The sequence below is a fragment of the Sarcophilus harrisii genome, chromosome 3 (assembly GCF_902635505.1).
Source record: "Sarcophilus harrisii chromosome 3, mSarHar1.11, whole genome shotgun sequence".
Taxonomy (NCBI): Eukaryota; Metazoa; Chordata; class Mammalia; order Dasyuromorphia; family Dasyuridae; genus Sarcophilus; species Sarcophilus harrisii.
Window position 1 is genome coordinate 303,522,014 of NC_045428.1, and position 14,267 is coordinate 303,536,280.

The window sequence follows — 14,267 nt, forward strand, 5'->3', positions numbered from 1 at the left end:
AAAAGCAAGGAGCTAAATAAGTTGTTTTGCTTAAATCAGTTATTTTTTTTTCGGTTTCTTCAGTGTAACACATCTCCTAAAGATGATCAGATGGAAGGATTTGAAATGCTGAAACAAAAACTCCAGGAGAAGGAAGAACTAATTAGTAACCTACAAGCCCAACTCAGTCAAGTGCAAGCAGAACAAGCAGCACAGGTAGGAAGTAAAATTTTGAAAGTATAGAGAATGATTTTATTTCTTGTGAATTGAACTAAATGGTAGAGTCCAATATTTATAGGTTAAAGCCACTAGTTGAAATTCTTAGAATTATGGAAGTAGAGCATGCGTGAAAGATGAAGGTCAGAACACCAATTTGATAAGCGAATGAAAATCAAAAGAACACAGGTCAGATCAAGATGGCAGACCCAGAATTTATGCTTATAACAGCTAGAAGATTTGTAGGAGTTGAAGGTCAAACTATCAAAAAAAGAAATTCTATATATACTGAAAGAGTAAGGGCAAGACAGATGAGAAAATTGCGAAGTATTAAGAAGCTACTCTGATAGAGACTGACTGACCTAGTCTCAGCTCTTTCTCTCTCATGATTAGGTGAGAGTCTTGGTTTGGACATTTGCAGGTGATAAGGAAATAGCTGTTAACAAGTTTAGAGATAGAGAACAGATATAATTTTTTTCAAGGACATTCTCCTGCCAATAAGGCTGGAAAGATAGTTTAGAGCCAGATTGCATATTGTCTTAAATGCACTGGAATATTTTTATAGACAGTAACAAATAATGTAAGGTTGTTGAGTGAGGGATTTATAAAGTAGCTTTGAATTTGACAGATGAGTCTAATTGTACTATAAAAAATTAATGTTCTGAACACTGAGAATTTTTAAAAATTGCATCATGGATGGTTAATATCTTTATTTAAAATTCATTTTTAAAAAGAATCTTTGTTCAGACTGACTTCTTTGATAGAGGACTTTTGTCATAGTTGGAGATTGAAGAGGTCAGATCAAGATGGCAGACAGACCCAGAATTTGAGCTCATAACAGTTAGAAGATTTGTAGGAGTTGAAGGTCAAACTATCAAAAAAAGAAATTCTATATAGAGCAACAGCAAGACAGATGAGAAAATTGCAAAGTATTAAGAAACTACTACAATAGAGACTGACTGGCCTAGTCTTTAGCTTTCTTTCTCTTTAATGCTCAGGTGAGAGTCTTGGTTTGGATATTTGCATGTGATAAGGAAATAGCTGTTAACAAGTTTAGAGATAGAGAACACATATAGTATAATTTAGAGCCAGATTGCATATTGTCTTAAATGCACTGGAATATTTTTATAGACAGTAACAAATAATGTAAGGTTTTTGAGTGGGGAATTTATAAAGTATCTTTGAGTTTGATAGATGAGTCTCATTGTACTATAAAAAATTAATGTTCTGAACACTGAGAATTTTTAAAAATTGCATCATGGATGGTTAATATCCTTATTTAAAATTCATTTTTAAAAAGAATCTTCTGTTCAGACTGATTTCTTTGGTAGAGGACTTTTGTCATAGTTGGAACTGAATTAAAACATCCTTACTCCTGTACCCAAAAGCAACCTATTGCTAACAGGAATAACAAGTAGTTAAACTATGTAGCTCTTTGTAGCTACTTTATAATTCTAATTTTCTGTCATTTCCTTCTTTTTTCCTTAAAATCTCTGAAAATTTTGGGAATTTCATGTCTGTTTTTATAGAAAATTGGGAATGTAACTTGGATAGTCTTTCTGGTTGTGTCTTAAGTTGAGTTCCATGCAGGAGGTGGTCCGGGAGAAAGATGCACGTTTTGAGTCACAAGTTCGTCTTCATGAAGATGAACTTCTTCAATTAGTAACACAGAAAGAGGTGGAGACAGAGATGCAACAGGTGTGTAACTAATTTTTTTGGCAAACATTTTGATTTTAGTAATTATTTAATAAAATGTGATAGGTTACCTCCCCTCCCTTCTGCACCCTCCCTAACCTCTCCATCTTATTGCTCATTAATGTATGTTTACTATTCACATAATCTGAATATGTTGCTTAAGTGATTTCCTTAAGTGACTTTATTCCAACTGTTGCTTTGATTGTATTTTTCTTTGGGTTTTACATTTCCCTACTCCCTAATCAGGGGATTGATATTAGGAAGTTGGCTGTACTTTATATTGAGGCCAACATTCAGGAATTAGCTCATTGAAGATCAGACTAGCCTGATGGCTAATTTTCTTATCAGGGAAACTCATTTCTCTTTCCTGTCTCCTCTTCCTTCTTTATTGTACAGGTACACTTCCTTCCAAGGCTTATTTTTTTCTCCCTCTCTAGCAGTCTTTGAGACTACTTTTGCCCCTGTTAGTTTCAGGCTTCAACTGTACTTTGTTCTGCATCATCACAGTCCCCACCATCTCATGAAGAAAAAGAGTGAAGTAAGATAAGTTTTTTTTCTGGAAACTAACTGGAGAGAGGGAACATTTTCTCAATTAATTATAGACTGCCAGAATTGGAAAGGACATTAAAGATCATCTAGATTGTCCCCTTCATCTTACAAATGAAGAAACTGAATAAAGAACAGAGATATGACTTGCCTAGTTAGAGATAGCACCAAGATTATAACTCCTCTCTTCTGACTCCTAATCTAAGACTCTTTTCCTATAAGGGATCACTTCTTTTTTTCTCTCCCAGAGATAGTATATTTACTTGGTTAGAAGATGTGTACCAGTCCTCTTGGCTCCTTAATGGTTATTCAAGATAAGAGAGAGATTAATCAGCAAAAAAGAATTTAAAAGTCTATGCTTCCTTTTTTCACTGTTATGGAATTCCTAAGGAACTGGCAACGATTTAGCTTTTGAGTATAGTGAATAAATGTTCACCTACTATTGAATATAGGCTGATAGAAGAACAGAGTGCCACTGAAGGAATGGGATACATACTAAAATTTTGTTATTTTTTTTTTTTACTTTACTACTTTTTCCAATGTTATTAATATTTAAGAATGGATAAGAAATTTTTGTAATGTTTATTTTATTATATGTGTTATAATTGTAATTTCACAAATGTACTTTTTTTAATTGTACACATACAGCTGACTTTCTAGGGTTTTCTAGGCTAATGCATTCTTTTTCTTCCTAGAATCTAAGAACTCTGCACAGGAAGCTAGAGGAACAGGAAGAGGCCTTATTAGGACGTGCTCAGGTGGTAGATTTACTACAGCAGGAACTATCTGTTGCAGAACAGAAAAATCAGGTTTTTTGTTTTTTTTTTTTCACTTTTTTTGACAGTTTAGTTAACATGGGCTCTATGTTCTTTTGATCCATGGTCTAATTTTTTGATAATTGACATAAATTCTTTTTTATATGAGTCCTTAGAAGATGGGCATTTTATATCTTTATTTAGAAGGTCTTTCTTTTGGCCACCCTGGGTTGGGTGTAGAGTTATCTTTTCCACATTATGAATTTTCCCATCAGTTTCTACTTATATCACAGGTTGGTATAAGAAATTATATGGGAATTCTGGGGAGTTTTGTGGAGGCCAGAGACAACACTCAAAAGGCCAGCAGATTATACAGAAAAAGTTTAGAAACTCAGAAATGTATAAAATATACATATTGTATATCAATCCAGATTTTACAATTAGGTACTGTAAACATTCCATAAAAAATTAGCTCAGACTTCACAAAGTTATATTTAAGCTCATTATATATAATATATATAAAGTATTACAAAAACCTTGGCACGAAGGGAAGGCCAAAAAATTTTACACAGATTTTCCAGTTCACAGAGGTATGGAAGATATGACTGTATATACTGCCATTATCCTTGGAGAATTTCTGTTATTTTACTTTGTCTTTTTCTTAAATAATTTCCTAGATCTATAATACTTATAACACCTTTAAGGTTTTTGTAATACTTTATATATTATATATAATGAGCTTAAATATAACTCTGTGAGGTCTGAGTTACATACTGATGGATGAGAGAGGTTAAGTAATTTACACTGCTAGAAAATATCCAAGGTGGGATTTGAACTCAAGTCTTATTGATTCCAAGTCTAGTTCTCTAGCTATCATACCACTTTCCTGTCTGATATTATACCTTTTGTGACTTCCTTTGTCCACCAATTTGTATTGGATGCCTCTATGTTAGATTAAAGCAATCCCACTGTGCACTATCTTTGCTTATAAATTGATTAAGGTTTTGTTATATGTCTTTTTTTCCCCCTTAGGTTCTCTCTGAACAGTTGCAGCAGTTGGAAGCTGAGAAAAATACATTAAAGACTGTACTGGAAAGAGAGAGGCAGGAGTCCAAGAATCTTATTGAAAAAATGGAGCTGGAAGTGGCGGAAAGAAAACTCTCTTTACACAGTCTAGAAGAAGAAATGCGTTGCCTTTTGGAGCAGTTAGAACAGGCAGGCCAAATCCGGGCTGAATTAGAGTCTCAATGTAGTGCTCTGGAGCAAAATCATAAAATAGCAGGAGAAGAAAAAGACTCTAAAATTTTATGTCTTCAGAAGAGTGAAAAAGAACTACAGTTTGCTTGTGAGGCCTTAAAGGCTCAAAATGAAAAGCTACTTCAGGATATCAATCATCAGTCATTTCAATCCGCCCAGACTATTCAACAGCTAGAAGGTCAGCAACAACTTGCTTTTATAATATATTTCTCAGAGTGCTGGTCATCTAATTAATTGCTACAACTCACTGAATCAAATGTGGGAGGGAGGGGGAAGGTTTAAAAGGAATTCATTCCTAAACTTCAAGAGAAATCTTTAGTTTTATTTCTCCTACTTCTATTAGAAATTGTATTTACAAGTTATTGCTTATTATTATAACAGTACAGACAATAATGACAACATCAGTTGCCAGAGACTTATAAAAGACTGTGTTAAGTATGATTCTGGACTAGAGGATCCTCATAAGGTATAGTAGAAGAGTAGTTTTCAAAGTGTGGCCCAGAGAATCCTGGGAGTCTCTGAAAGGGTTTCAGAGGTTCATTCAATTTGAATTCTATGAATTCAAAATTAGTTTTTATTTCAAAAACTCTCTATAAATATATAACCCACATAAACAAAAACTCTTTGGACAGATCCTCAATAATTTTTAGTAGTATGAAGATATTGTGAATAAATCTTTGAGAAATATTGTAGTAGAGATTTTTAATAGCTTCTATCTAGATTTAGGACCTGGGGTGTAAAATTTCATTTTGTCAGTCTTGGAAATAATCTGAGTTGTCTAAAAAAGATAACTCAGAAAGGTTTCCTTGGAGATCTAAACTTTATAATGAGGTATATATACATATATTTTTTATTTTATTATTATTATTATTATTTTTTGCTGAGGCATTGGGGTTGTTACTTGTCCAGGGTCACACAGCTAGGAAGTGTTAAGTGTTTGAGGTCACATTTGAACTCAGATCCTCCTGACTTCAAGGCTGGTGCTCTATCCACTGCACCACCTTGCTGCCCCCCATGAGGGTATATATTTAGAAAAGTGTAAAAAGACTCCAAGAAAAAAACAAAGCATATGTTTTTATAAAGTAATTGAACCAGAGAAAAATAGGAGGTGCATTGAATAGAGAACCACATGTTTTTAATTTAAGCATATTTTTAATCAATACCATTTTATGGAAATAAGGTATAGGACTTACTGTGTAAAACTGAAACATAAAAAAAAGACAATACCATTTTTGAAACAGGTGAGGGGAAGATGATCTTTTGCTCTTTAATTTGATTGTTTTGCTATAAAGGGATCTTTGAGAATTTTTTAAGCGTTCAAATGAAACATTGTTATTGATATCTTCAAGTTGGACTAAGATAAGTAGAGGCTAACAGCTCTTTAGAAGTCTCCAAAGACAGCTGCCCCATAAAGTTTCAGCTCTGTGACATATAATTTTGATGTATTTATTTTCTTTAGATGAACTCCAGCAAAAATCCAAAGAAATTAACCAATTTCTGATTGAACCAGTGTTGCAGAAATCAGAAATGGCCTCTCAGACCTCCAGCCCAGATGAAAATAGTCAGACTCTCAAGGTAATGAAATTTAGATGTCTTGGTGCTATTGTATCTTTAGTACTTATAGATAACCAGTATTGTTTCATAGGATGCTTGATCGTATCACTTAATAATGCTCATGATGAGCATGAATAAAAAAATTACCATGTTGATAATTGAAATTTATCTACCAGTGTTTATTGCAGAGGTGGATCTACAGTTACTGATCACATCTTTTGTTTTTAAATTTATTTTTTTCCCCCTCACTTAATAGTATTTTACTTTTTCCAATTATATGTAAAGATAGTTTTTAATATTAATTTTTGTAAGATTTTGAATTCCAATTTTCTTCTTCCCTCTCTTAACTCTACTCACCCCAAGATATTAAGCAATCTGATAGAGTTTGTACATATATGATCATTTTGAACATATTTCCATATTAGTCATGTTGTGAAAGAAGAAACAACCAAAAGGAGAAATACATGTGAAAGAAATTCAGTCTCCATAGTTCTTTCTCTGGATGTGGATGACATTTTCCATCTTTTGGAATTGACTTAAATTCTTTTGCTGAGAAGAGCTAAGTCCGTCATAGTTGATCATCCCACGATGTTATTTCTGTGTATAGTGTTGTCCTGATTCTAGTCACTTCACTCAGTATCACTTTATGTGAATCTTTCCGGTTTTTCTAAAATCCATCTGCTTTTCATTTCTTGTAGTACATTAGTATTCCATTACCTTCATATATCACAGCTTGTTCAGCCATTCTTTAATTGATAGGCAACTCCTCAATTTCTAATTTTTTGCCACAACTAAAAGAGCTGCTTTAAATATTTTTTGTACATGTGGGGCCCTTTTCCCTTTTTTGCGATATAGACCCCAGTAGTGGTATTGCTGGATCAAAAGGTATGCACAAAGAGTATGGCTCTTTGGGAATAGTTCTAGATTGCTCTCCAGAATGTTTAAATCAGTTCACAACTCTACCAACAGTACATTAGTGTCCTGATTTTCCCACCTATTCTCTCCATTTATCATTTTCTTTTTCAGTCCTCTTAGCCAATCTTGATAGGTGGGAGGTAATACCTCAAGAGTTTTTTCAGTTTTCATTTCTCTAATCAATAGTGTTTTGATCAGATCTTTAAACTAAATTGACAGGTACTTAATGGTTTTGATGCATAACTAAGATTAATGGAGGGTGGCAGAAAGACACATTAGAAAATATGGTTCTAAATTAAGAAATTTGAAAAAGTGTGACGTTATTAACTTTTTGTGTCATGGACACTTTTGGATCCTTAAGAGTAATATTTTTAAATGCATAAAATAAGATACATATGGTTACAAAAGAAATCGGTTATATTGAAGTCATTATCAAATTTATTTTTAAAAAACAAGTCCACAAAACCTAGTTTGAGATTTATATTCTAAATACTTATTCTTAAATTCTAAAAGAAAGAATTTGGAAGATTCTGGATATATTGATTACTGAACAACATCACAAAAAATGAAATTTACTAAAGCTTATTAGTAAAAAACTGGTTACTAATAAGATAGTATTTTTAAATGAGCTTAACTAAGAAAAGATCAAAGTCAGTATCGGATTAGAAGAAAATATAAAGATTAAAAGATATAATTTTAAATCACAGCTCCAACCTGATCTATCCAAACAAGCTATTAACCATTTTAAAAAAGGATTTAGAATAAACAAAGTAAATTATGGGTTTCATTTGGAAATTTAAACAATGTGACTCAATTATTGTGATAAGAAAGTCAAAATAACCTAGAAATTGCCTTATCCAGCAAAATATTTAATATTATAGTCAAATGGAGAGACATAGCAGTTAAAGACTTGAAACAAATTTGCAAAATCAGTAAAAGTAGGTGATAGAATATTATATACAGAATTATTTTTTAAAGCAGCAAGAACCATACAAGGAAAAACCTGAGTTTGTAGAAAGTTTGGCATGACATGTATTTTCGTTTATTTTTAAAACATTTACCAATTAGATTTTAATCTGGTTTGGGATGCACACTAGAGCTTTGCTGGCTACCAGTTTGATATACTTATGGTAGAGATAATAGGTACTTGAGGATGGCAGGCAATCATTGCCAGATAGATCTTGTTAAGTTAGGAAAATAGCAACAGAAACATAATTGATTAGAGTTAGACCTGCATTTTAGCTCTAGTTATATCTTAAGCCAGCTAGCTTGCTTTGAAAAAAATCTTTTAACCTTTCTTGAAGTCATGGTGTTTCTTATCTGTATAATGATGGATTTGTTGTATTGGACCTTTTCCAAAACTCCTGTCATTTGTAAAATAATGTTAATTCTGTGACAAGTTATGAAGTCATCTGGATACTAAAGACAAACTGCAGGAACACAGAATGAAAACTAATTAAATATTTGCAATTCATTAAGAAAAACATTTATGTGCTTAAATAAAATTATAAAGTTCGAACCCCACTGTCAGATGGTAAATGGGATTTTTAGTTTAGAATCAAGAATAACATTACTCCCTCTCTTCATGAAGATTGGAAGATTCTGGATATATTAATTATTTTTGTATTTTGTATTCCTTCTTTTGGAATTTCTGTTCAGCCCATTTCTTATCCTAAGAAAGTTCCTTTATTTTGTGAGGGTTGTAAGCAAATTTTCTATCACTACTGTTCCTTGAATTGAACCAGGAATTTCTAAATTACATATTTTTCCTCATACAAATGATTTTGGATGAGTATCTTTGTAGTTTATCCTTGAAACTTCTAGTATACATTTGAAACTAATAAAATCCTTTAGCTGCCACTTCTCCTCAGAGATCATTTATCTGAGTTGGTCCAGGAAGAACAGGGTTGTTTACTGTTTTAAAATTTTTCCAGTGAAAGAGATGTTGAAGAAGATGAAATATAAAAGCTGAAGAATATTTGGGCATTAGCTTGAGAATTTTTCCTCAGCTTTGAGAATGAGAGTCAAAAAATGTCTCATTTGCCTGCTTTCTGCATTTTAGGTAGACTTAGAAGAGAACATTGCCTCTTTGCAGAAAAGAGTAGCAGAACTAGAAGAGGAAAAATGTACCTTGCTTCTTGGTACTGTGGAACTGGAGGAGCTGAAAGTTGAGAATGGTATGTATAGTGTTACTGAAACTTAGCTTTTGTGACTTCTTGCCTAGAAGAGTAGTATGTGTTTTAGTTATTGACTATTTGTAAAATGAAGGCTATACCCTGTAATAGGTGACCTCTAAAGTTCTTGCAGATCGAAGATCATCATCAACTTGGAAGAGACCTAGAAGTTTCTCAATTTTAAGATGAGAAAACTGAGAGCCTGAATGATTTAAGTAACTTATCTGAAATAATGAGTATTTAGAAGAAGAGCTAGGCCTAGAATCCAGTACTCCTAACTTCTAATCTTGGTTCTTTTGTTTCCAAGGTATGTTTTCAGTGTAAATCAGAATTCTATGTTCACTGGGACAATCAAGGATTTTTATCTAAGGAGGTTTGGTTTCATCTTAAGATATAAAAATATAACTAAGATTGGCAGTGTAATGTGGTTAAAAAAGATGATAGTTTGTCCAAGTTACTCAGGCCAATTCAATAAGCATTTCTTAAGTGCTTATTCTGTACTGAGCCAGGTAATAAAGTACTAGAGATTTAAAAAAAAAAGTGAAATCAGTTCCTGCCCACAAGTAATTGACAATCTTAATAATATGTGAACATAATTTTAGCAGCAAGGTACATGAGTACCTTAGGAAGGACCAAGAAAGACTTCTTCTAGAAAAGAGAATTTTAGCTGAGACTTTAAGGAAACAGAGGCAAAAATCAAGGAGGGAGAGAGAGCATTCCAGGGTGGGGAACAGCCACTGAAAATGGATTTAGGAGATGAAGTGTCTGATGCTAGGAATATAAAGGAGATCATTGTCACTAGATTGCAAAATAAATATAGGGGAATAAAATGTAAGAAGACTGCAAAGATAGGAAGGGCCAGATTAGGAAGGACTTTACAAGCCAAATAGAGAATTTTATATTTGATTTTGGAGGCAACTGGGAGCCACTCAGGTTTATTGAATAAGGGGTGACTGTGCTTTTAAGGACAGAATTTTAGCAGCTGAGAAGTAGATGAATTGGAGTGGGGAGAGACTTGAGGCAGAGAGGCCAACTAGATACAAGGCTATTTTAATAGACTATAGAAGTGTTCTAAAGGCAACTGAGAAAGCTCTCTACATGCATCATTAGGTGGAAGACATAAGAGGAAGATAAAATAATAGGAAAGAGAAGAGTGTTCATAGAAAAATCTAAAAACAGGATAATGTGTGGTTATAGGAGCCTAGGGAAGGGGAAAGTTGCAAGAAGGGAGTATTCTTGCAGAGCAGGTGGAAAACTCAAATAGAAACAAGTTAATAACTTATGACAGCATATTAACTTAGAAAACCACACATGAATATTACACATATACTATTATGATTTTATTTTGGTAAATATTTTCCTATTATATTTTAATCTGATTTAGATGGCATTATTCTTTGCTCACCACAGTGGATGCTTGCCATCTCTGTTGTAAAGGTATAAAAGGATAATGGTAACAGAAAAGCCATTAGATTTATTAAAGTGGGGGTTATTTATGATCTTAAAGGAGAATAGTTTTACAAAAATAGGTAAAGAAGCAATGAGGAGAAATGACACTCTGCACTAGAGTTTAATCAAGAAGCAATTATTAGCACAATAGAAGGGACAGAAACCTTTAAAGAAAATTACTTTTATCTTGAAATACATAAATGAAGGAAAATATTAAATACTGTCAGGTATATATCACTGTAGGAAAACACATTTTTAAGAGTTTAAAGAAAAGAACTAGAGTGTCATATTGAATGTTTTTCATTCTTTTCTCCTGTGAATGATTATTCTTTTCTTGAATCACACCATTGTAACACTTTATCCTATGATTGTCTCCCTCTCCCTTCTTAAAATATTTTCATTTTAACTTACGATGTCTTTTCCGGCTTATTTTATTTCATCCTCTTAATTTCAGGTTTTTCACCTCCTTTGCTTTTTTCAAGTACCTGTAACTGCCTTACCCATATCATTCCTCTAAACCAGTGGTTCTCAAACTTTTGTTTTCAATGTCTTTATCGTATTAAAAATTATTGAGGATCTCTCCAAAGAGTTTTTGTTTATTTGGATTATGTTTATAGACATTTACCATATTGGAAATAAAAACTATTTTTGAATTTATAGATCCTCTAAAAGGGTTTCAGAGACCCCCAGGATTCTCTAGACCATACTTTGAGAACCACTGCTCTAAATCTTCCCAAATCCCACTTAAAGCTGAAGTATTTAGTTTTTTTTTTTAAATATATACATGCATTTGATTATGCCATAAGTATTCTACATCCATGTTCATGAACTCTGATTATTGGATGATAATTTTACTATTCCCTCTTTCTCTATATTTTAACACTCTCACCTTGTTCCTTTCCCTCACCATGTCTTCTAACCCCTCTGCTCCTCAGTTTTTTAGTAGCTCTTTTCCCATGCATTGATTATACTCCCTGTTCTGTCTTTTTATTTAGTGAATCATTTAACTCTATACTGAAGTCTGTAATTTGTCCCCTTTTCCTGTTATATATCATGCTTTGTAGAATTTTGGATTATTCACATCTCTTTCAGTCCAATTTGTGTACTACCCAGAGTTGGAGAAAATCATGCTGATGGGGGTCCATTATAAATGTGTATTACATGGTCTCAGCTTCACTGTAGCAAGATAGTCCTTTTATACTTTCCTAATCTATTTGCTATTCTATTCACCACAATAGATGTTCCAGACTTATCATTCCTTCTTAAGCCTCCCATAGTACCCTCCTTATTCCCACCTTTTAGCTGATGATCTTGTCCCATAATTTTGGAAAAACCAAGACATTTTCTTGAGCACTTTCTTTTCTCTATTTTTCTGCATCTCATATATCACTCAATCATTTTCCCCTACTATTCTGCTTCACCCCAGTTCTCATAAAAAAGCAGTCTTTCTCTGTTTCAAAAGCAAATTTCTCAGTATGTATCTTTAATTCTATCCCCTTCTTATTTCAGCAAACTGCCCCTGCTGTTTTACCTACCCTGTTTTAAATCTTCAATCTCTCCCCATTTTGGACTTCCAGTGCTCACAAACATTGCTACATCTTCCCATATTTAAAAAATTTACTTTATCTGACTGTCTTCTCTGGTTAATATCTTCAGTTTCGCTCCTCTCTTATAGCTAAATGCTTAAGAAAGCCACCTATAACTGATGCCTGAACTGGAACTTCCTTCAACAAAGTTAATTGTCCAATCTAATGACTTTTTTTTTTTTTTTTTTTGAGGCAGTTTGGATTAAGTGACTTCTTCTGGCTCACACAGCTAGGAAATGTTAAATGGCTGAGGCCCAATTTGAACTCAGATCCTCCTGACTTCAGGACTGATGCATCCATCTCATAGCCTTTCTTAATACAAATTGTACTTGATTTTAGCACAACCCTCAGTACCATTTCTGCCGAGTAGTCTCTTCTCTGGGTTTTTTTTGACATTTCTCTTTTCTATCTGACTGACCACGTTCAGTCTCTGCTGCCAAATCTTAATCCAGATCATACCTATTAACCAGAGGTGCCCCTCAAGGTTCTGCCCTGGACTTTCTTCTCTTTCCTATTTACACTTTTATTTTGTGATCTCATCAGCTCCCATGGATTCAATTATTATTTTTATGCAGATAATTCTTGTTTTGTTTTCATAATTTCTCTCTTCAGCTCTAGTTTGTCATTTCAAAGTAGATGCTCCCTAGGCATCTCAAACTCAGTATATGCAGAATGGAACTCATTAACTTACTCCCTGAAAATGTTCCCCTCTTGTCAACTTTCAATTATTCTTGAAGGAATCACCATCCTACCAGCCATTCAGACTTACAGCTTTGGTTTCATCTTTGACTCTTCCCCCTCACTCAGTCCCACACATAGTCTGTTATTAAATCTTGTCATTTTTATTACACAGCACTTTTCTTCTGTGTCCTTTGTGCTATACTCACATAGCTGCCACTGGTAAAATTCCCAAGTTTCGTAATAGAATTTCCATTGTCTCTCAATTCCCTCCCTTTCCAGTTTATTCTTTATTCAACTGACAGAATTATCTTTCTAACGCACAGGTCTGATTATGTCATCTTTCTGTTCAGTCAATCCCAGTGGATCTCTTTATTTCATTCTCTTGCCATCTGGAAGGACTAATATAATTCAGAGAGATGGGACACTATTTTGTCCTTTGAAAGATTTAAGAAAAGAGTCTACTTTCCTTTACCAATTCCAGTACTTAATAATAATCTCACTAATTTTAGGTGGATTGGGAAGAACAAAAAATCATTAACTTGATTTTGGAAGTGTGAGAAACACAAAGGCAGTAAGAAATTAGGAATATAGATATAACTTGTGTTTGGAGGTTTGTAATTATTTTTGAATAATTTTGTTGGACTCTACGGTTAGCTCAGTACACTAGAAAAATAACCTGAAAAAAGCTCTCCCATTCTCATCTTCCTGAGCTATTTATGTTTTGGAAAGATGTAATACACCTCCATAAATGTGACTACTAAAAAGTAATAAAACAAATTCTGCATGTAACTTCTAGAACCCATTGTCCTAATTTACAGTGACACCTCATATATAATTATGTCATGTAATACTAACATGAGGATACTCATTTAATTTTGTATTTTCTTATCTGTACCTCTAAGGCAGTTGGCAACAAATGAAAGATTTCCAAACAGATCAGCCTACAACATTCATTAAGCACTCACTATAGGAATAAGCATTACGTGGAAACTGAGTGGATGCCCATCAATTGGAGAATGGCTGAATAAATTGTGGTATATGAATATTATGGAATATTATTGTTCTGTAAGAAATGACCAACAGGATGATTTCAGAAAGGCCTGAAATAAAGAGAATGAAATAAAATAATCCCTAGAGCAGGGTTTCTTAATGTTTGTTATGCTATGGACTCCTGAAGCCTATGAATAGACTCCTTCCCAGTATAAGATTTTTAAACATATTTTCATATGTTTTATTTCATAATAAAATAAGATTACAAAGGAAACCAATTATATTGGAATACCTCATCAAAATATTTACAACAATAGGTCACAGGCCCTAGTTGAAGATTTAAAATAATCTAAAGCTTTTTTCTTATCATTTCATGGAATCTGAGCTTTTCAGAGACGATTCAGAGAGGGACAAAGACATTGATAACATTTGTAGACTTGGTAAACATTTTGTTTTTCACAAATGGAACA

General features: G+C 33.3%; 1 protein-coding gene across 6 annotated transcripts in view; it reads left to right on the forward strand.

Annotated features, from left to right (window-relative positions):
- The window catches only part of GOLGB1 (golgin B1), a 72,264-nt gene that overhangs the window by 22,365 nt on the left and 35,632 nt on the right, over nt 1-14,267 (forward strand). For 4 of the 6 annotated variants that reach the window (XM_012544550.2, XM_023499056.2, XM_031959726.1 and 1 more), the window contains 6 exons: nt 64-195; nt 1,771-1,893; nt 3,132-3,245; nt 4,224-4,626; nt 5,908-6,023; nt 8,980-9,094. In XM_012544550.2, the coding sequence (XP_012400004.1) occupies nt 64-195; nt 1,771-1,893; nt 3,132-3,245; nt 4,224-4,626; nt 5,908-6,023; nt 8,980-9,094 (1,003 nt within the window). The remainder of the gene's footprint in view (nt 1-63; nt 196-1,770; nt 1,894-3,131; nt 3,246-4,223; nt 4,627-5,907; nt 6,024-8,979; nt 9,095-14,267) is intronic. The other 2 variants (XM_012544551.2, XM_023499057.2) reach the window with 1 other exon arrangement.